Genomic DNA, 21,047 nt, shown 5'->3' on the forward strand with positions numbered 1-21,047 from the left:
TGACTGGTCTGGCCTTCTAACACTAACCAAAATGGCCTTACTGTTCTGGTACTGCGAACGGCTGAAAGCAAGGGGAAACTACAGCTGCAATTTTTCCCGAGGGCATGCAGCTTTACTGTATGATTAAATGATGATGGCATCCTCTTGGGTAAAATATTCCAGAGGTAAAATAGTCCCCCATTCGGATCTCTGGGTGGGGACTACTCAGGAGGGCGTCGTTATCAGGAGAAAGAAAACTGGCATTCTACAGATCCGAGCATGGAATGTCAGATCCCTTAATCGGGCAGGTAGGTTAGAAAATTTATTAAGGGAAATGGATAAGTTAAAGTTAGATATAATGGGAATTAGTGATGTTCGGTGGCAGGAGGAACAAGACTTCTGGTCAGGTGAATACAGAGTTATAAAAACAAAATCAAATAGGGGTAAAGCAGGAGTAGGTTTAGTAATGAATAAAAAAAAATAGGAGTACAGGTAAGCTACTTCAAACAGCATAATGAACAATTTATTGTGGCCAAGATAGACACGAAGCCCACATCTGCTACAGTAGTACAAGTTATATGCCAAGTAGCTCTGCAAATGATGAAGAAATTGATGAAATGTATGAGGAGATAAATGAAATTATTCAAGTAGTGAAGGGAGACAAAAATTTTATAATGATGGGTGACTGGAATTCGAGAGTAGGAAAAGGGAGAGAAAGAAACATAGTAGGTGAATATGGATTGGGGCTAAGAAATGCAAGGGGAAGCCGCCTGGTAGAATTTTGCGTAGAGCATAACTTAATCATAGCTAACACTTGGTTCAAGAGTCATGAAAGAAGGTTGTATACATGGAAGAACACTGGAGATACTAAAAGGTATCAGATTATATAATGGTAAGGCAGAGATTTAGGAACCAGGTTTTAAATTGTACGACATTTCCAGGGGCAGATGTGGGCTCTGACCACAATCTATTGTTTATGAACTGTAGATTAAAACTGAAGAAACTGCAAAAAGGTGGAAATTTAAGGAGATGGGACCTGGATAAACTGACTAAACCAGAGGTTGTATAGAGTTTCAGGGAGAGCATAAGGGAACAATTGACAGGAATGGAGGAAAGAAATACAGTAGAAGAAGAATGGGTAGCTTTGAGGGATGAAGTAGTGAAGGCAGCAGAGCATCAAGTAGGTAAAAAGACGAGGGCTAGTAGAAATCCGTGGGTAACAAAAGAAATACTGAATTTAATTGATGAAAGAAGAAAATATAAAAAAGCAGTAAATTAAGCAGGCAAAACAGAATAGAAATGTCTCAAAAATGAGATCGACAGGAAATGCAAAATGGCTAAGCAGGGATGGCTAGAGGATAAATGTAAGGATGTAGAGGGTTATCTCATTAGGGGTAAGATAGATACTGCCTACTGGAACACTAAAGAGACCTTTGGAGAAAGGAGAACCACTTACATGAATATCAAGAGGTCAGATGGAAATCCAGTTCTAAGCAATGAAGGGAAAGCAGAGAAAGGTGGAAGGAGTATATAGAGGGTCTATACAAGGGTGATGTACTCGAGGACAATATTATGGAAATTGAAGAGGATGTAGATGAAGATGGAATGGGAGATATGATACTGCATGTAGAGTTTGACAGAGCACTGAAAGACCTGAGTCGAAACAAGGCTCCTGGCGTAGACAACATTCCATTGGAACTACTGAAAGCCTTGGGAGAGCAGTCCTGAGAAAACTCTACCATCTGGTGAGCAAGTTGTATCAGACAGGCGAAATACCCTCAGACTTCAAGAAGAATATAATAATCCAATCCCAAAGAAAGCAGGTGTTGACAGATGTGAAAATTACTGAACTATCAGTTTAATAAGTCACGGCTGCAAAATACTGACGCGGATTCTTTAAAGACGAATGGAAAAATTGATAGAAGCTGACCTCAGGGAAGAGCAGTTTGGATGCCATAGAAGTGTTGGAACACGTGAGGCAATACTAACTCAGGGAAGAGCAGTTTGGATGCCATAGAAGTGTTGGAACACGTGAGGCAATACTAACTCTACGACTTATCTTAGAAGAAATATTAAGGAAAGGCAGACCTACATTTCTAGCATTTGTGGACTTACAGAAAGCTTTTAACAATGTTGACTAGAATACTCTCTTTCAAATTCTGAAGGTAGCAGGAGTAAAATAAATGGAGCGAAAGGCTATTTACAATTTGTACAGAAACCATCTACATCTACATCCGTACTCCGCAAGCCACCTGACGGTGTGTGGCAGATGGCAGTTATAAGATTCGAGGGGCATGAAAGGGAAGCAGTGGTTGGGAAGGGAGTGAGACAGGGTTGAAGCGTTATTGGCGATGTTATTCAATCTGTATATTGAGCAAGCAATAAAGGAAACAAAAGAAAAGTTTGGAGTAGGTATTAAAATCCATGGAGAAGAAATAAAAACTTTGAGGTTCGCCGCTGACATTGCAATTCTGTCAGAGACAGCAAAGGACTTGGAAGAGCTGTTAAACGGAATGGACAGTGTCTTGAAAGGAGAGTATTAGATGAACATCAACAAAAGCAATACGAGGATAATGGAATGTAGTCGAATTAAGTCGGGTGATGCTGAGGAAATTAGATTAGGAAATGAGGCACTTAAAGTAGTAGAGGAGTTTTGCTATTTGGGAGCAAAATAACTGATGATGGTCGAAATAAAGAGAATATAAAATGTAGAATGGCATAGGCAAGGAAAGTGTTCTGAAGGAGAAAAATTTGTTAACATCGAGTATAGATTTAAATGTCAGGAAGTCGTTTCTGAAAGTATTTGTGTGGAGTGTTGCCATGTATGGAAGTGAAACGTGGGCGATAAATAGTTTAGACAAGAAGAGAATAAAAGCTTTTGTAATGTGGTGCTACAGAAGAATGCTGAAGATTAGATGGGTAGATCATATAACTAATGATGAGGTATTGAATAGAATTGGAGAGAAGAGGAGCTTGTGGCACGACTTGACTAGAAGGGATCGGTTGGTAGGACATATTCTGAGACATCAAGTGATCACTAATTTAGTATTGGAGGGTAGCGTGGAGGGTAAAAATCGTAGAGGGAGACCAAGAAATGAATACACTAAGCAGATTCAGAAGGATGTGGGCTGCATTAGGTACTGGGAGATGAAGAAGCTTGCACAGGATAGAGTAGCATGGAGAGCTGCATCAAACCAGTCTCAGGACTGAAGACCACAACAACAATAACAAATAGATACTTTATGAGTACTCGTACTTTGTCTTCCAAATGTTTACAATTATTATATAATTTATTCTTTTTTAGATGTCAACAGTAGAATTTAAGTTATGAAACAATTACTGCTTTCTCCCTATAATGAAAGATACGAACTAGGAATAGTTGGAATAAATTAGAGAATCAATTACATACATAAAACTGAGCACAAAATTAGATCTGGTGTTATATTCTTTAAAACTGAGCTCTTTCTCTTTTATGAAAATGCATATTACATTCATGTATGCTAATGGTAAACAGTTAAAAGTAACAAAACAAATTTAAGGAAGCAGATGGTAAAACAAGAGGGGAATTAAAATTTTCACAGCTTGCTTAGTTACATCATTCCCTCTTTGGATTGACCAGATAGATATTGCTACTAGTTAAATGGGCAATTCAATGACCACAAGTGACACCTGAAATTTGATTTAAAATCTACACAAAAAAAATAACATTGCCTAAGCAATCTTGTCAGAAACTGCAGTACATATATTTTTTCAAACTTTTACTTATGTGAACTGGCCAAATGAAAATCCGCATACAAAATATTTACATTCAGGTCACAAAATATCTGCAAGTTATACTTTTACCAAAAATTATGCATCTCCATCATAAATGATGTCCTTTTTGGATTAACAAGGATTACATTTTAAATCACATACCACTTTTACAAGTCCTGTGTTGCTTAACAAAAAAATTAATCTTCATGGATAGCAAAAAATTTAAGTTATACTGCACATTGCAGCCATGTCTAGACAAAAAATATTTCTCTAGCTCAATGTTTAGTACTTTTCGCAATCACTTTCTCTTCTTCAGTGAGCTTTAACACAGTTTCTCACCAAGCTAAGCTGTCCACACCTTCAATAGGTCAAAGTGGCAGTTAGTTAGGAAATTCACTGTGATCAGTTCACTTGGAGGTGGTTCTCCTCAGCCACAGTACATTCAAAAATCGAACAAAATACCCTACTTTAGTAAACTTATTGTTACTTCTAACTTAAGTCTAAGGAAAAAAATATTTGACACTAATGGCAAATGATAGTCATTACATCATAAATGAATACATTAAATAGTTCTCCTAACATTACAATAATTATCACTAAAATTGATGATAGTACAAAAGGTGTGGACTAGATAAAAACTTAAAATCAAGTACACATTACACTACAAAATGTTACTCTAGGTCATAACTGTCTGAAACTGATTAAACTTGAATGACTTTTGTTTCTTTTCCTTTTGCAAAACAGCAAAAATTCAAGATGTGCATTACCTCCAGTAAATAATCAAGATGTGCAGTAGCATAGACTTACTGATCATTAAATTATGAAAAAAGGAGTCACCATTACATAACTTAATTACTATTCAACACAAAATTAAGGGGATGGAAGTTTTACCAGATTTCTCCACTCTGAGTACTACTCCCATTCAAGCAGAAAATTAAATCCTCCCAAAGTCACAAAATGATACCAGATAGGTTACTTGGCAGAAACATTTACACCAATCTAGCACCACAGTTACCAGTTAATCTGCAAACGTATTGTTCTTAGTTCCAGTGTTACCAGTATAATTCCTCAGAACACTAATATAAGTATTTCAGATAACATAGAGATCCATTGATGCAGCATTATATTACTTTTGAATATTGCTCTTTCTGTTAATCTCTCATTCCCAGATGCAGTGTCATGAATTGCACAATATAAACAGTACCCAATGTTACCTAGTTCAAAAATAGATCCTCATCACAGTTACAACACATTAGTTTGTACACATTTACCTTTTTCATTACTCATGTCTGTCAACTCCATTATTTTACTTACATTTCTTACCTTGTTAGCCAGTAGAGTGCAGTCTCAGAAAATATCCCTACTGCAGAGACAGGCTCACAAACCATGAAGACCCTAACATTATTCCTTGTTTTATTATTTCATTATTGTTTCATTATCTAATAAATAAACACCTGCTCTGCTTAACTAATGCAAAATTGACTCTACTGAAAAATGCTCCACTGTAACAGATCCTTACACTAAGACAAATTTAACTCTCTTTACTGATCAGACCAACTATTATTTCACTGTATGTCATCAATTTGCTTGATACTCTAGCCCGAAGAGTGATATACATACAAACATTGCTAATACACTCCACACACATTACTCCAGGCAACTATGTTTAAAGTTGTAACTCTTTAGTGTTAAAATGGCCATACCATGACACTTCTATGGATAGATAGTTGGCTCCATATACTTACTGCACATAACACACGCACTTCTATTATATCACAATTAATATTAAGATCTAGTATTAAAGATGGTTTATATTGCATGATACATCACAGTAATTTCACACATGAGCTGATTACTTCAGATGTTAATTATCCTCCACATATGCTGACACCTATAATTTTCAGTTGCCTTACCCCTCTGATTTACAGAAATTCTTTAAACATGGTACCACTTTATTTTCTTCCATCCTCTTGTGATTCCATTACTTAAAACCTAACACAACATAATATAAATTCTTAAACCAGGGTAACAATTTACTATCTTTCATCCTCTTATTGATCGCATTACTTACAACTAACAACAACATAATATATACATACAACACTGGAGAAACGTTTTCTAAAATATTTCTATACTAAAGGCTACTGCACAAAGTTACACAAAAGTTGAAGAGAGAGTTTCTGATTTACTTATAAACTACAGATAGGATAGGAGAAGAGTTTGGCTGTCTCAGGAAACATGAAAAATGAGACAGACAGCTGGGGTAAGCATTATCGCTACATAAGATACTTTAAGATTACTAGTACTTTGTCCTCCACATGTTTACAATTATTACAGAATTTATACTTGTTTATATGTCAACAGTAGAATTTAAGTTATGAAACAATTACTGATTTCTCCCTATAGTGGAAGATACTAACTAGGAATAGTCGGAATCAATTAGAAAATCAATTACATACATAAAACTGAGCACAAAATTAAACTGGTGTTATATTCTTTAAAGCTGATCCCTTTCTCTTTTATGAAAATGCTTATTATATTCATATATGCTAATGGTAAATAGTTAAAAGTAACAAAACGAATTTAAGGAGGTAGGTGGCAAAACAAGAGGGGAATTAAAATTATCCCAGCTTGTTTCATCACACACTGTCTTTATGTATTGGGTCTGTTGTTCTACTGTATGTTGAAACTACAAAATTCCTGGGGCTCATGGTCGATCGGAAACTTTCTTGGCCCTCCCACGCATCGTATCGGGCCGCTATCTGTACACTGTTCCACAGTGTCCTATGTTTTCTCAGTGATACTTCTTGACAAGTGGACTGAACCACCCTCCTCCGTTTGTACTGGTTCCTTGTCAATTTGAAACTAAGTCTATGGATGTGTCGTCAGTCTGACGGGAGGCTGCTGACACTGTTACCATGGGTCCTTTCACCTCAGCCCACTAGTTCTTCCATCTTTTAGCGTCTTTCTCATTTTACTTGTGTTTTCATCTCCTGTGCAACACATTTTAGTATTTCTTCATTGTCTTAGCGTGTATGTTAACATTTCATTATTTTATCCACATTTTTTTATTTTGAGCTTGTACGTACTTCGAAATTATCTCTTGTTTCTTGGAGAAGGCTATTTGAAAATTCATATGACAAGCTGTAAATCTCTTCATTTCAAATAGTATCACTCGCTCTTAACCTTGCACGCAGTCTTCATTGATATTTGACTAACTGTAGGGAACTTTGCAGCATATTGGGTAGCAAACTCTTCCATTAAAATATACAGTTGTAAGGGAGACCATTGGGAGGATTTCAGGAAGAGGAGGAAAGTGCCCACTGGCTGCTGTCATGAGGAGTAGAAATATCCAGACCAATTCATGTGCCTGTGTCCAGACTTTGGTCTATTTTACCACATTTATGGCCACTGCTACTCAGAATTCTTCTTTCTGGTACTACACTGTGGCTGCTGATAGGAGTAGTCGGAATATCAGTTCCACCACTAATGAAAAGTACAAATGTCCTCCTTCATGTGGGAGCTGATTTCTACATTATCAGCTGCTCGTGATGTGTCACCTGCTGACAGTGGGGCCAATTAAATTTTATTATGGCACCTCAGAGGGTGGAGCAGAGAAATTCTCTTCACCTTGTTTTTAACATGATTTGGGGATCACTCCAATTTCCCATATCATGGTGAGAGGCAATTCTAACCCTTTTCGATCCACTGTTCAATCACATCCGACATTACAATTTCCTGTTATGGCTCCAATGTTGGATGATGTGCGACAAGTTTGTTTTATTGTAATTCCCATCTGCTCCATTGGTGGAACTTGCTAGGCATTTATCAGCACGTAGTACAAACAGGGTTTCCACGGGTTCTGGAAATCAGGGAATTTCAAACACGTCAGGGAGATATCAGGGAAATTTGAAGGAAAAAAAAAAAACACTGGAAAAATCTCATTTTCGTCTGAGTAGGTGAAATGGTTTGTTTACTGAGGTGTCATGCATTGTCACTGGCTTGCAACTGAGTAAGTGGGCTTCTGTACTTCCTCATTCTTACTGCTTGTCCCCTTCTTACCACTCCCGTCAGCTTGCAGCAAATGCTGCCACCACTTCCTGCTGCTAGCCTAGCAGCTGTCAATGAGAGGCAGTGAGGTGTGGTTTGTTTGGATCTGATTCTCAGAAACTGTAGATGTAGCCGCCGGAGTTGGCGGTGATGTGTGTGCGAGTTGTGTCTGAGTGATTGTGTGAATGTGTGTGAGCTCTCATCTTCTGACAAAAGGTGTGGCTGAAAATGTAGTTGTGAGAGTGTAATTGTCTTTTAAATATGTGCCTGTTTGTGGCTCAGCAGTCATTTTAATGGAGAGTTGCTACCCAACCTCATTATTATTGATTCTCAGAGTATTTGAACAAGTTATCTGTTGCACGAATTGATCACCACGGTCTCATTTCATCAACATGGTGCCTGTGGCTCGTGAATAGCTGGCTATATGAGTGAATTTCTACAATAGGTCAAAACCACAGGCTGTTTTTGTGGGTATCTGTCAAGGATTGTGCCTGCCGATTTGAAGTCATTCCTGTCCCACTAACATGCAGGCTCTGCCTGTCGGATCTACTGTCTTTACTTACCCATGACATATCAAAATTTGTCTGCAGGAAGTGCTAAAACTTGTCTGGAAATCGGGGAAATTTCAGTGAATTTCACTTGGGTAAACTTGTGGCAACCCTAGGTTAATACTACTTCTAAAACCTGGGAATTGATGCAGATGCCAAATGGTGATCATGATGGTGCCCTCACTACCTGCACGGGAAAGATCTCGTAGCGAAATGTCGACCGCCACTTTGGCTGGATCATAGAATGCGGGCAGCTTCTTAGTTGCTTCAGTGTGATTATACTGTTTTTTTCCACATGTGATCCTAAAGGTACTGAAGCAGATGAGGCACTTCAAGACAAACAGTTTCTTATCTGTTCTGATTCTCTTGTTGCCCTATTGTTGGTGCATCATATGTACCAAGCAGGAAAAATGGTCCAGTTAATCCACGACTGACTGTACGTCCTATAGTGATGAGGGGTCACAGGCACTATTCTACTGAATACCAAGACATATGGGAATTTGGGTAAATGAACAAGCAGACAGAGCCTTATAGGAGGCCTGCAGGAAACTTGGTGTTACACAGTGTGCTATTCTCACAGAGGCTTTTTCACCAATGAATTGGAGATGTGTGCGGTTGTGGGAGAAGGAGTGCCTTGCAGTGACTGACAGTTAGATGCAGTTGGTGAAGCCTAGGATCCGGCCGTGCAGTCCTCGTGCTGGTCACTCTGGAGGAATGGAATGTCCCTGACACATCTCCCAAATTCGGCCCTGTCCAGTGATACATGGCATTTTACTCTAGCAAGAGTGATGCCTGTGGTGTGCAAGTCACTATATGCCACATATTAACAGTGTGCATTTTATATTGTGATAAGCGGGCAGAAGCAAATTTAGGTGGGGCTCTGCCCTTTGTTTTGGCTGATAAAGAATATAGTAAAGCTATTAAAATTTTGTGAAGTGTCTGTATTTTGGCCTAAGCTACTAGAATGGGGATTTTAGTGTGAAGTAAAGTGCTGAATTTTGTGCCAAGTTGCTATTTGTTTCTACCCATAAATTCTTTCACCAGTTTTTCATTAACTGTCAGTTCATACATTTCCTGTTTTTGTGCCAGCCAGATGTACGTGATATCGATGCAGCTTTATCATTTTTATAACGCTATTGCAGTGTTGGGCAGTTACCATATGCTAGTGTGTTACAGCATACTGTCAATATTGCACTAAAATTATGCCACTTCTCTTCCAATTTGAGTCGGAAATTGCGCTAAAATTACGCCATTTATTTTCAAATGTGTGCTAATATGCAAATAAAATGGACAAAAGCATGTTGTTCGATGCTCTCTAAGATCGACTTAGAGAAGGGATGAAGCTGCCTGTTTTCGAGTGTGTATGCACTGATTTGATGTCATCCCTTCCAGCATTACGAGTGCTATGTTGCTCACAGCACTAGGTCAGTATTCTTCTTTAAAATTGCATTTAACATATTTTTCAAGTCTGCAGTATGAAATATTCTTACGGAACAGTTCACACAATGGTGCCATGGCCGGTGGTCGTGTGCAGTCGCTGGCAATTCAACAGCTTGGGTTCGTTTCCCACTCCTAATGAATTTTTTTTAAATTTATTCCCTCCTCTTAATATCAAAAAATTAATTATAAAATTTAAATATATATAAACAGTTCAGTACATATACATAAAATTAATATACTCAATATAGTTACCGTTACACCCTCTTTAGTCAGGCCACCACGTAGTAGCACATTGATAAAATTTTGCACAAAGTGCCATTACCTGATGGCTAGGAACTTGTATTTGTCTACGTCTCATCCTAGTTAATGGTTCGCCTAGTATGACCAGGTCAGACATTACTTCACTCTTTACCAGTCGTACTTTGCTCAATTCTGTTAGCAGTTCTTCTGTCAGCAGTTCGTCTGTCTTGTACACTTGAGTCAATAATTCCATGTCCCTGTGTACTTCCATTTCTATGTTCAACTTATTCTTGGGGTATTTTGTTGCACTTCAATGAATAATTCTGTATTACTTTTGGACACATTTGTAAATTAACTAAATTATTTTTGTAGGAAGTAACAAGTCTGACTTTGATGTTAGGAAGTAACAAGTCTGACTTTGATGTAAACTATTTATTACTTCTTCATTTGCAATCACTAATAATGAATGACCCAAAAGGAACAAAACAGTATTCCAATATAACTTGTCATCTCCATGTCAAACACTATCCTGGAATATTTGACTTCTCTGGCGTATCTCTAGCCTTGCTGGCAGAAAAACTTTTAAAACCCTCATCCATATCCCACAACTGGCCACCCTGACAATCATCCAATCTGGCTGATGACTAACACTTAGTCAGGATTGCTTAAATTTGCTGCATGTTGTCATAGCCCTGGTACTTTTATTGTCACCTTCTTGGCAAACACAGTATGTATCATTAGTTATAACTTCCGAACTCAGTGGGGATCTGGGTACCATCTTTGTTCTTGAAAGCTTTCTTCTGACATTGCTTGAAGCTAGCACAGTTTTCTTTGTTAGGTGCTATTTATTTACCCATTTAAAAGACTGGATGTGAATTGTCATGGTCTGGAGATTTTTTAATAACACAAATTCAAAGCTTTCTTTGCTTGCATCTGTGTGTAATTCAGTCTCACATATTTTGCTCTGATTTTTAAAACAGAATCCAAGGAAGCGATCTCCATGAGCATCTTCAATGCTCATCTTTGAAGAAGAGCAGACTTATATGCCTGATTATTCACCAATAAATGACACAGAAGTTTGTAATTTGGTGGGTAATGTGAGCTAAACATCCTAAAGTGTCCTGTTATTCCTTGGAGACCTTGCATTGCTGCAACAGATATCCATTCCGGGAAGTTTCAAACAGCATTTGTCTTCCCAGAAGGAGAGGTTGTATTTGTCCACATTGTGTTTCATATCCATTAAACTCAACTGTTCACTCCAAAAACTCATATTTTCCAAAATTAATTGCCAAGTCACATTCTGCTGCACTTTTTAACTCTAAACCAAGCTGATATTACAGGGTGTGAAAAGTTGATCTACATTTTGTATAGAATCCATACTGCAGTTTAACAGTCAAAGAACATGGAAGGGGAGCAATAGTTGAGAAGGGAGTGAGACATCATTGTAGAACTTCCCTATGTTGTTTAATCTCTGTTGAGCAAGTAGTAAAATAAACAAAGGTGAAATTTGGAAATTGAATTAAAGTTCAGGAGGGAGAAATACAAACTTTAGTTTTGTTGATGACTTTGTAACTCTGTCCAAGATCGCAAGGAATTTGAAAGGGTAACTGAACGGTATGGACAGTGTCTTTAAAAAGGATTATAAGAATGTGGTAGAATTAAATAAGACATTGCCGGGGGAATTAATGAGAAAATTATATACTAAAAGTAGTCGGTGAGTCTTGCTATTTGGATAGCAAAATAACTGATGATTGCCAAAATAGTGAGGATGTAAAATGCAGACTGACTATTTCTGAAAAAGAGGAATTTAAGATCAAATATAATCTTAAGTGTTAGGAAGCCTTTTCTGAAGATCTTTGTCTGGAGTGTAGACTTGTATGGAAGTGAAACGTGGATGATAAACAGTTGAGAGAAGAAGAGACTAGGTTTTGAAATGTGGTGCTACTGAAAAATGCTGAAGATTAGTTGAATAACAGATGGGAGGGGGGGGGGGGGGGATGTACTAAATTGAACTGAGTAAAAATGAAGTTTATGACACAGCTGGCCCAAAAGGAGAGGTTGGTAGATGGTACACATCTTGAGGTGCCAAGAAATAGTCAGTTTGGTAATAGACATGGGGGGGGGGGGGGGGGTGAAAATTACAGAGGGAGAACAAGACATAGAACAGTAAGCAGATTCAAATGAATGTAGTTATGCAGAGATGGAGAGACCTGCACTGGATAGATTGTCATGGTGGGCTATCACACCAGTCTTCGGTCTGAAGAGCACAATAACAGTAGAATAGAGTAGAAGAAGAAGAAAATACTGATGATGAACTCTTGAGAGACACTATTTGTTAGTGTTCAGCACTTCAAAGGGTAATTTACCATGTTTGAAGAGATAATTACTCATTGCCCTACATAGGTATGATGTAATCCACTGTACTTGTTCTTTCACTGAATACGTATTGCAGAACAGGAGTCTTCCTGAGTAGTACTTTGTGGCTGACAGTGGGTGGATCAATTAGAATTTCTCACATGCTGAATTACACATCACAGACTATGCTGCTAAATTGCAAAGAACAATGTACAATGCACAGTTTTGTTGTGATTACATTAACTTAAACATAGAGCTGTGTGATACAATGATCATTTCTCTGGTGAAGAGTCTTTCTGAGTGGCCAGTAAAGTTGCAAAGAATTAGTTTTCCAAAGGGCCCAAGGAAAGGAAAAGTACAGTAGGAGAAGTAGACTGAAGTGGCATTACAATCTCTTTGATATGCAGATAGCATGGGTGCTGGAAATGGATTTTGTGTGAAGTAGGAAGAGTAAGTATCATTTTGGAACTAGATTTAAGAAAATGATTCGTGCACCAGTACATGTAGTTGACATGTTCAGCACTAAGGCCTCAGAAGGTCATAAAGTCATAAAAGCTATTAATAAATTGGTATATAAATGCAGAAAGCAATTACTGTCTTTCTTTATTTTACATTACATCTACTATGTGTTAAATGTTAAATGTGTTTTATTTATCTCATAACGTACAATATTTCAGAACATATGTCTGATGTACAGGAGACACAGCAGCGTGTGATAAGAACTCAACTAATTGACCATGTTAACTTCATAGTTAACCATTTTATATTATTAAGTTGACACTTGTCATCAGTATGTACATTTCTCAGACTCAGCTACTGCTTCCCGTTGCTCAGTAACAGTTCAGCCTGTCTTGTGAAGATGAGATTTAACCTATGAAATTGGCAGGGGCCATAGAAAACTTTGTTAATTACACTTCAAACATAAAGGTATGGTTAGAAAATGTGGTTTGTGGAAACATGAAAGAAATGTACTTGGTGGTGTGAAGGGAGAGACAACACAGATTGATTGTTAGGGAAATTAGTGGTTTGCAATTACTTGTAACAGAAGACAAAAACGGTACTTTGTGATAATGGAGAGCATACATATGAATTTAGATTGTATGACTCTAGTGGCAAGGTTAAGAGAATATGAAAAATAATATTATATTTGAACTGTTAATTGCATTTTTCGTAGAATAGCAAAGTATGTTATAAGTCTTACTTTCCAAATCTTTCTTGTTATTATTAACTTTACACCAGCATTAAGTATTTTGTTTTTGCCTAAGATTGTGAATGCCCTATTTCATTGCACTTTGTTCACTAATTTGTGGCTATTTTACACAATAATTGTCTACAGGTTTTCCCAGTTCTTTCTTTCGCCATTATTCACGGAAAATGCCACAGAACGTGAAGTGAATGCTGTTAACTCTGAACATGAAAAGAACATATCAAATGATTCTTGGAGACTTGATCAATTAGACAAATCAACAGCAAAGCAGGAACATCCATATTCAAAATTTGGAACAGGTACTTCTTGATGCTTCGTATGCATAAAATAAAAATTCATCAGTCACAGTGATATGTAGAACAAAGTAGTACACTTATTGTTCATTTTTGTATTCTCTCTTTGTACAGGAAATAAGTACACTCTTGACACACTGCCAAAGGAAAAAGGAATCAATGTTCGTGAAGAACTGTTAAAATTTCATGAAACATGGTATTCATCGAATATAATGAGCCTGTCTGTCCTTGGAAAAGGTGAGTAGCAACTTAAGCAGTCAAAACAGTTTATGGATATACAGAGTCGCAGTGGTTTTAGAGGAAGGAGAGGACAGCTAAGGTTAAACATTATATTGAATTTGTATGTTTTTCAAAGCTTTCTGTCAAACTTGGAGACACTTAGACAGAATTTGATATTCATTTCTCTGTTCCAAGTCATTGTCGTTAAAATTCATCACTTTCTGCCATCTGTTACCATAATGGTATTGCTGGATATACTTTTCTTCGTGAAAATGCTATATAAGAAACATCTTCTAGCCCTCGTCTTTTTACCTACTTGATCTTCTGCTGCCTTCACTACTTCCCCCCTTCAAAGCTACCCATTCTTCTTCTACTGTATTTCTTTCCCCCATTCCTGTCAATTGTTCCCTTATGCTCTCCCTGAAACTCTGTACAACCTCTGGTTAAGTCAGTTTATCCAGGTCCCATCTCCTTAAATTCCCACCTTTTTGCAGTTTCTTCAGTTTTAATCTACAGGTCATAACCAATAGATCGTGGCCAGTGTCCACATCTGGTCATACTCTTATCAGGGTATAAGGACATTGTATTCTGTACTTTGAGACCGACACGCTGCTGTGTTCAAGTATATTTTTATTACAATAGGCCTATATTGGCGAGATTTCCATCGTCTGGTTACATCAGTTGTTACAATATTGCTGTCTTTGTTCTGTAGTAGGTGTTAAACAGTAGCTGGAGCACTTATTTCTGAAGTTTACCAAGTACTGTCATTATGAAATAAACTTTCACACCACCTGATGTAAGCTAACAATGTCAGTCTCACTGAAATAGGCCTAGTGTAATAAAAATATACTCAAACACAGCAACGTCTTGGTCTCATAGCATAATTATACAAGCAGCTGATGTTCACATGTGGTGAAACTTGTCTTTGTAAATGTCAAGTATAGAAAAATTCCAGTTTTTTGTGCAAGATTAAACAGGCAAATCTGTGTTTTTTAGAAGTACACAAATACATATTGTAATGGATCTGGGAGATGTGTTATTTTCTATTTGTCGATACCGAATTGTAAATGTTTTCTTATATTTTTTGTCAGAAATTTTTTTAATTGTAATTTGCCTTATTTTTTGTTAATTTACTTATATTTCTGAGAGTGAAAGCATATTAATTACTATTAGTGAATGTGACGAAGAATATCAAAGAGACTGATTACAAGTGGAAGCTTGTGTGTTGTGTAAAATGTCTTTGAAACTGGAGACGTCTTTGACTGCAGTCAGTCGGCAGTGAACTCGTGGTGTGTGTTGACGGTTGAACAATGTGCGGGTCGCCGTCATAATAATTTGGAAGTGAATTATGTTACTACTATTTCTATATTCGCATTAAGAAGATACCATATGAAGCACCAAAAAATGAGGGAAACGCATTGAACCAGGACATTTCTGCAGCCAACAAAACTGCATTGTGGAATCATACTTCCACTAGACAACTGAATCCAAGACAAATATCGCCTTGTAAACATTTTACGGAAAAGGTACTGTCATGAAATATGCCAAATTTTAGTAAATAAAAATAGTGACCATATTTCAACTGTGGTCTTCAGCCGGGACAGCATATTTCAACTGGGGGTTCAGCCAGGATAGCATATTTCAAATGGGGGCTCAGCCGGGATATCATATTTTAATATGTAACTCATTTTTGTAGTTGCTGAGTATAGTGAAAATGGTCCTCAGCTACAGTTGGATGACTTTTCACCAGGCTGAGAACAAAAGTGAAGAGTATGTTACATTTTCTTACTTAGGTAGAATTTGCAACAACTGGTCACTATTATGTGGAGGGTAAAAAAAAGTGTGGAACAGTGATCAAAGACACAAATTGCTTTCTTGATGCAATATGTACCTCTTTTTACTATACAGGAATTTTACAATTTATTTCTCCCCCTCCCCTTTTTTAGTAAAACAGTTTGTTGCATTAATTCAAGATTCATGTACATTAATTAAAGATTTATTTTTGTCTGAATAAATGTGGTTATGTTGGTATCAGATTTGGATGGAATATTACAGCCTTCTGTGCCTTACACTTAGAATTTAATGACTTTGAGTATAAGTTTTCATGTTGTCATCTCTCTCTTTCCATGTTGAGGATGCCCATATCTCCCATATAAGAGTCCAGAAGGAACAAAAACACGACTTCAGTATGATATTAGGATACATAATACAGTTCAGTTAATAAAAGAGAAAAATAAAGGACTTAGTAGTGGTTAAGATGCTCAGTTGTTCAGCTGCAGCCCTCTTCCAGCCTTTCGATGGCTTTGATGCTGTCCCCCAGTCACCTCTTTCTTTTTTGTACTAATCCCATCACCTGTACACAATAACTGCACCAGTCGTCTCATGTGGTGAGTTTTGCATGTACTGGCCTTGGTCTGCTCCTGTTGTTTTTTTTTTCCTTCGCTATGTCCCCCAATGCTACATTACCTGTTCCTGGATGTCGTACTGCAGTAGATCTCCTTCCCGATCATGTGCCCATACCTCACTTACTCTTGTCGGTATTACTTCCTTTTGTGTCTTACCAGCCCATTTAACTTTTAAGTTTCTTTGTGGCCACCATGTTGAAAATGTTTCCAGTTTTATGTTAGCTGGAATTTTGAAGGTTTGAAGCTCACTCCCAAACAATGCTGTGTTCCAGACAGACTCCCTCTGCAATTTGTTCCTTAGTATCCTATCAGTGTATCTGATAATAGTAGGGCTCTTTCATAGAAGGCTTTTGACAGCACTGCCATCCTACTTCAGATATCTCCCTCACTTCCTTCATCCTGTATAATATTGCTTTCTGGATAGAAGAGTTCTCTCACTCATTCCAGTACTGTATCGTTATGGATTTTGATGTTGGGGAAGTTATTGTTCATCTTTCTCCTGCTCCTTATCACCTTTGCACTTTCCTTTGTTTATCCTTAATTAGTATTGTGTATGTGCTAAGTGTGTTGCCCATTCCATCCAACAGGTTATACAGAAGTCTTCCTACTTTCCAGCTAGAAGGAAAGGGCTGTGTTGTGTCATCAGTAAATCTTAGTGTCAGTATCTCTTCTCCATCCAAAGTTCGCTTTCACGTCCTTTACAACTTCTGATGTACGAGTTGAGCAGTAATGACCCTAAATGGCAACCCTACTGTACACATATAGTAACAAAGCTTGTTTTCCCTGATCTTCATCTTTTGTTGCTCCCACTTGGATTTTGCCGCTCATTTACCTGCCTGTCTTCTAGAAATTGTGAACATGTTGATTGACATGACATTGGCAAAAGCTCGCTGTAGGTCTACAAATGCCAGTAAGGTATCCTGATATTTGTTAACAATGTTATATTTGGTTTTCTTATTGTGATCGGTAGTTCACAAGCATGACTTGTGAGGCTACTCACCCAATAATTTTACCATTATCAGGCATGTAACTTCTTTTATAAATCGATGGTAATGCTTTTCGAGAAATCTGAGAATAGGTCATCCACTTTATGCATTTTGATACTCATTCAAAATACGTCCTGTCGCATGCACTTTGTACAGATTATAGAAACTCCGAAGATATGTCACCGGCATCAGGTGAGTAGTTTGAGCTTAGATTGTGTAGTGTTCAGTCAAACTCTGAATGCATTACTCCATTACCTACACTACTGGCCATTAAAATTGCAACACCAAGAGGAAATGCAGATGACAAACGGATATCCATTGGACAAATATATTATTCTAGAACAGACATGTGATTACATTTTCATGCAATTTGGGTGCATAGATCCTGAAAAGTCAGTACCCAGAACAACCACCTCTGGCCGTAATAACGGCCTTGATACGCCTGGACATTGAGACAAACGGAGCTTGGATGGAGTGTACAGCTTCAACACGATACCACAGTTCATCAAGAGTAGTGACTGGTGTATTGTGACAAGTAAGTTGCTCAACCACCATTGACCCGACGCCTGGAGATCTGGAGACTGCTGGGCAGGGCAACAGTCGAACATTTTCTGTATCCAGAAAGGTCCGTACAGGACCTGCAAAATGCAGTCATGCTTTATCCTGCTGAAATAAAGGATTTCGCAGGGATCAAATGAAGGGTAGACCCTCGCGTCGTAACACATCTGAAATGTAACGTCCATTGTTCAAAGTGCCGTCAGTGCGAACAAGAGGTGACAGAGACGTGTAACCAATGGCACCCCACACCATCACGCCGGGTGATACGCCAGTATGGCGATGACGAATACACGCTTCCAATGTGCATTCACAGTGACGTCGCCAAACACGAATGCAACCATCATGATGCTGTAAACAGAACCTTGATTCATCCGAAAAAAATGATGTTTTGCCATTCATGCACACAGGTTCATCGTAGAGTACACCATCACAGGTGCTCCTGTCTGTGATGCAGCATCGAGGGTAACCGCCGCCATGGACCTCTGAGCTGATAGTCCATGCTGCTGCAAACGTCGTCAAACTGTTCGTGCAGATGGTTCTCGTCTTGCAAACTTCCCCATCTGTTGACTCAGGGATCGAGACGTAGCTGCACCATCCGTTACAGCCATGTGGATAAGATGTCTGTCATCTCGACTGCTAGTGATAAGAGGCCATTGGGATCCAGCACGGCACTCCGTATTACTCTCCTGAACCCACCTATTACATATTCTGCTAACAGTCTTTGGATCTCTACCAATGCAAGTAGCAATGTGACGATACGATAAACCGCAATCGCGATAGGCTACAATCCGACCTTTATCAAAGTCGGAAATGTGATGGTACGCATTTCTCCTCCTTCCACAAAGCATCACAACAACGTTTCACCCAGCAACGCCGGTCAACTGCTGTTTGTGTACAAGAAATCGGTTGGAAAATTTCCTCATGTCAGCACGTAGTAGGTGTTGCCACCGGTGCCAATCTTGTGTGAATGCTCTGAAAAGCTAATCATTTGCATGTCACAGCATCGTCTTCCTGCTGGTTAAATTTAGTGTCTGTAGCAAATCATCTTTGTGGTGTAGCAATTTTAATGGCCAGTAGTGTATTTCTTCCATATCAACTTCCTCCTCCCCCATTACGCTTAGGGGAATGTGTGTGTGTGTGTGTGTGTGTGTGTGTGTGTGTGTGTGTGGTGTGTGTGTGTGTGTGTGTGGTGTGTGTGTGTGTTTTAGCAGTGATGTTATGGAATATTATTGATGTAACTGTCCTTTTTATTTTTCTGACCATGACCTGGACTTGTTTTATAACTGTAAGTGTGCTGCAGTTAAGACACTCCATAACACAATTCCAACTTCTTTTCAATAACTTAAGAAGTCCATATGTATAAGTAAACCACATATTCTTCTTACAATATCAGAGAAGGGAAGTTGCTACTCACCATATAGCGGAGATGCTGAGTTGCGATTGGCACAACCAAAAGATTCACACAATTAAAGCTTTCACCCATTAAGGCCTATGTCAGCTGTACACACACATATACAGGCGCACGCGCGCGCGCGCGCGCGCTCACACACACACACACACACACACACACACACACACACACACACGTAAACACAACTTGCGTATGTCTGCAATCTTAGAAAGCTGAAACCACACTGCGAACAGCAGCACCAGTGCATGATGGGAGTGGGGACTGGGTGAGGGTAAGGAGGAGGCTGGGGCAGGGAGGGGGAGGGATAGTATGGTGGGAGTTGTTGCAGTTTAGATGGTGGGCAGGAGACAAGGTGCAGGGGGGGGAGGGGGTAAGTAGCAGAAAGGAGAGAAATAAAAAGAAATTAATACTGGGTGTAGCGGTGAAATGACAGCTGTGTAGTGCTGGAATGGGAACAGGGAGGGGGCGGGATGGGTGAGAACAGTGACTTACCTGCATATATCATCAAACTAATCACATTGAGAGCTTCCATTAATGAAAAAAGTTTGGCCGAGGGTTCTAAAAAATAAAAAATAAAAAAAAAATCGCAATAAAAAAGCATTTCATTCATTTGTTGCTCAGCATAACTTTCATTGTCAAAATTACCTATATACTATCTTATGAATTCTGTGTCTCTTCATAGTAGGTTGGAGATGCCTGGAACTTACGAAAGGTATTTCCTTTTTTAAAGTAGCTGCTTTTGTCGTCCCATCTTGAAGACACGATCTCGCTAAGCATGGCTTGTCCCATACTAATAAAATAACAGTCCTGCGCAATATTTCCATTTTTACCTATTACAGTTTATTTTGTAATTTTCATTTGCATGTATCATTTGTTGGTAAGTTGGATGTAGACACACACACACACACACACACACACACACACACACACACCACTCCTCTGGAATTCCTGTATCGCCACCGCCAGTTCCTCACAAACATACTGACCTTTGATTTATTTTTGGCTTTAGTCTGCACTTTCATCATCATTTATAGTGGTTTTCCATCTGCAGATTACAGAAACTTTCCATAGTTTTTTTTTTAATTTGTGTGTATCAGTTGTTGCCTTTTCCTACACTCTTACATATCTCAATAACTTCACACATTTCTGTTGTGACTTGCCAATCATTCAAAGAGCCGCCGCACAATTACGCGCACCTCTACATGCGGCGTTGTCTGCCAGCCATGCAGCAGCCGCACCACCTAAGCGGCCAGCCAGCCAGCGGCCGCTAGACTTGGACTCAGTGCTCATTCGAATCTTACCGTGTTCACATGTCTTGCTTTGTCAACTTGCTCAGTGACATATATGTGTTGTGTCGTTGCGAAATATGTGTGTTCAACTTGATGTTATAACAATTGGCAACGAGGTAGTGGATTTTTCCTTTTCATCATTGACCCACAGGTTTCCATGGCTACTGTCGAGCAACTATTGCAAGGACTCATTAAACAGCAAACACTTCTAACATCGGCGATTCGCGATTTCGTCGCGGCGTCAAATGCGGGGCATTTCTCGTCGTTGTCTATACCTCCTTTTACTTCTTACGACAAGACGGCGGAAGACAGGT

General features: G+C 38.6%; 1 protein-coding gene across 1 annotated transcript in view; it reads left to right on the plus strand.

Moving 5' to 3' along the window:
* Positions 1 to 21,047, plus strand: part of LOC126278967 (insulin-degrading enzyme) — a 164,673-nt gene that overhangs the window by 24,747 nt on the left and 118,879 nt on the right. Inside the window, 2 exon segments of the mRNA XM_049979260.1 lie at positions 13,702 to 13,871; positions 13,980 to 14,102. Of these exon segments, the coding sequence (XP_049835217.1) occupies positions 13,702 to 13,871; positions 13,980 to 14,102 (293 nt within the window).

This window comes from Schistocerca gregaria, chromosome 6, assembly GCF_023897955.1.
Source record: "Schistocerca gregaria isolate iqSchGreg1 chromosome 6, iqSchGreg1.2, whole genome shotgun sequence".
Taxonomy (NCBI): Eukaryota; Metazoa; Arthropoda; class Insecta; order Orthoptera; family Acrididae; genus Schistocerca; species Schistocerca gregaria.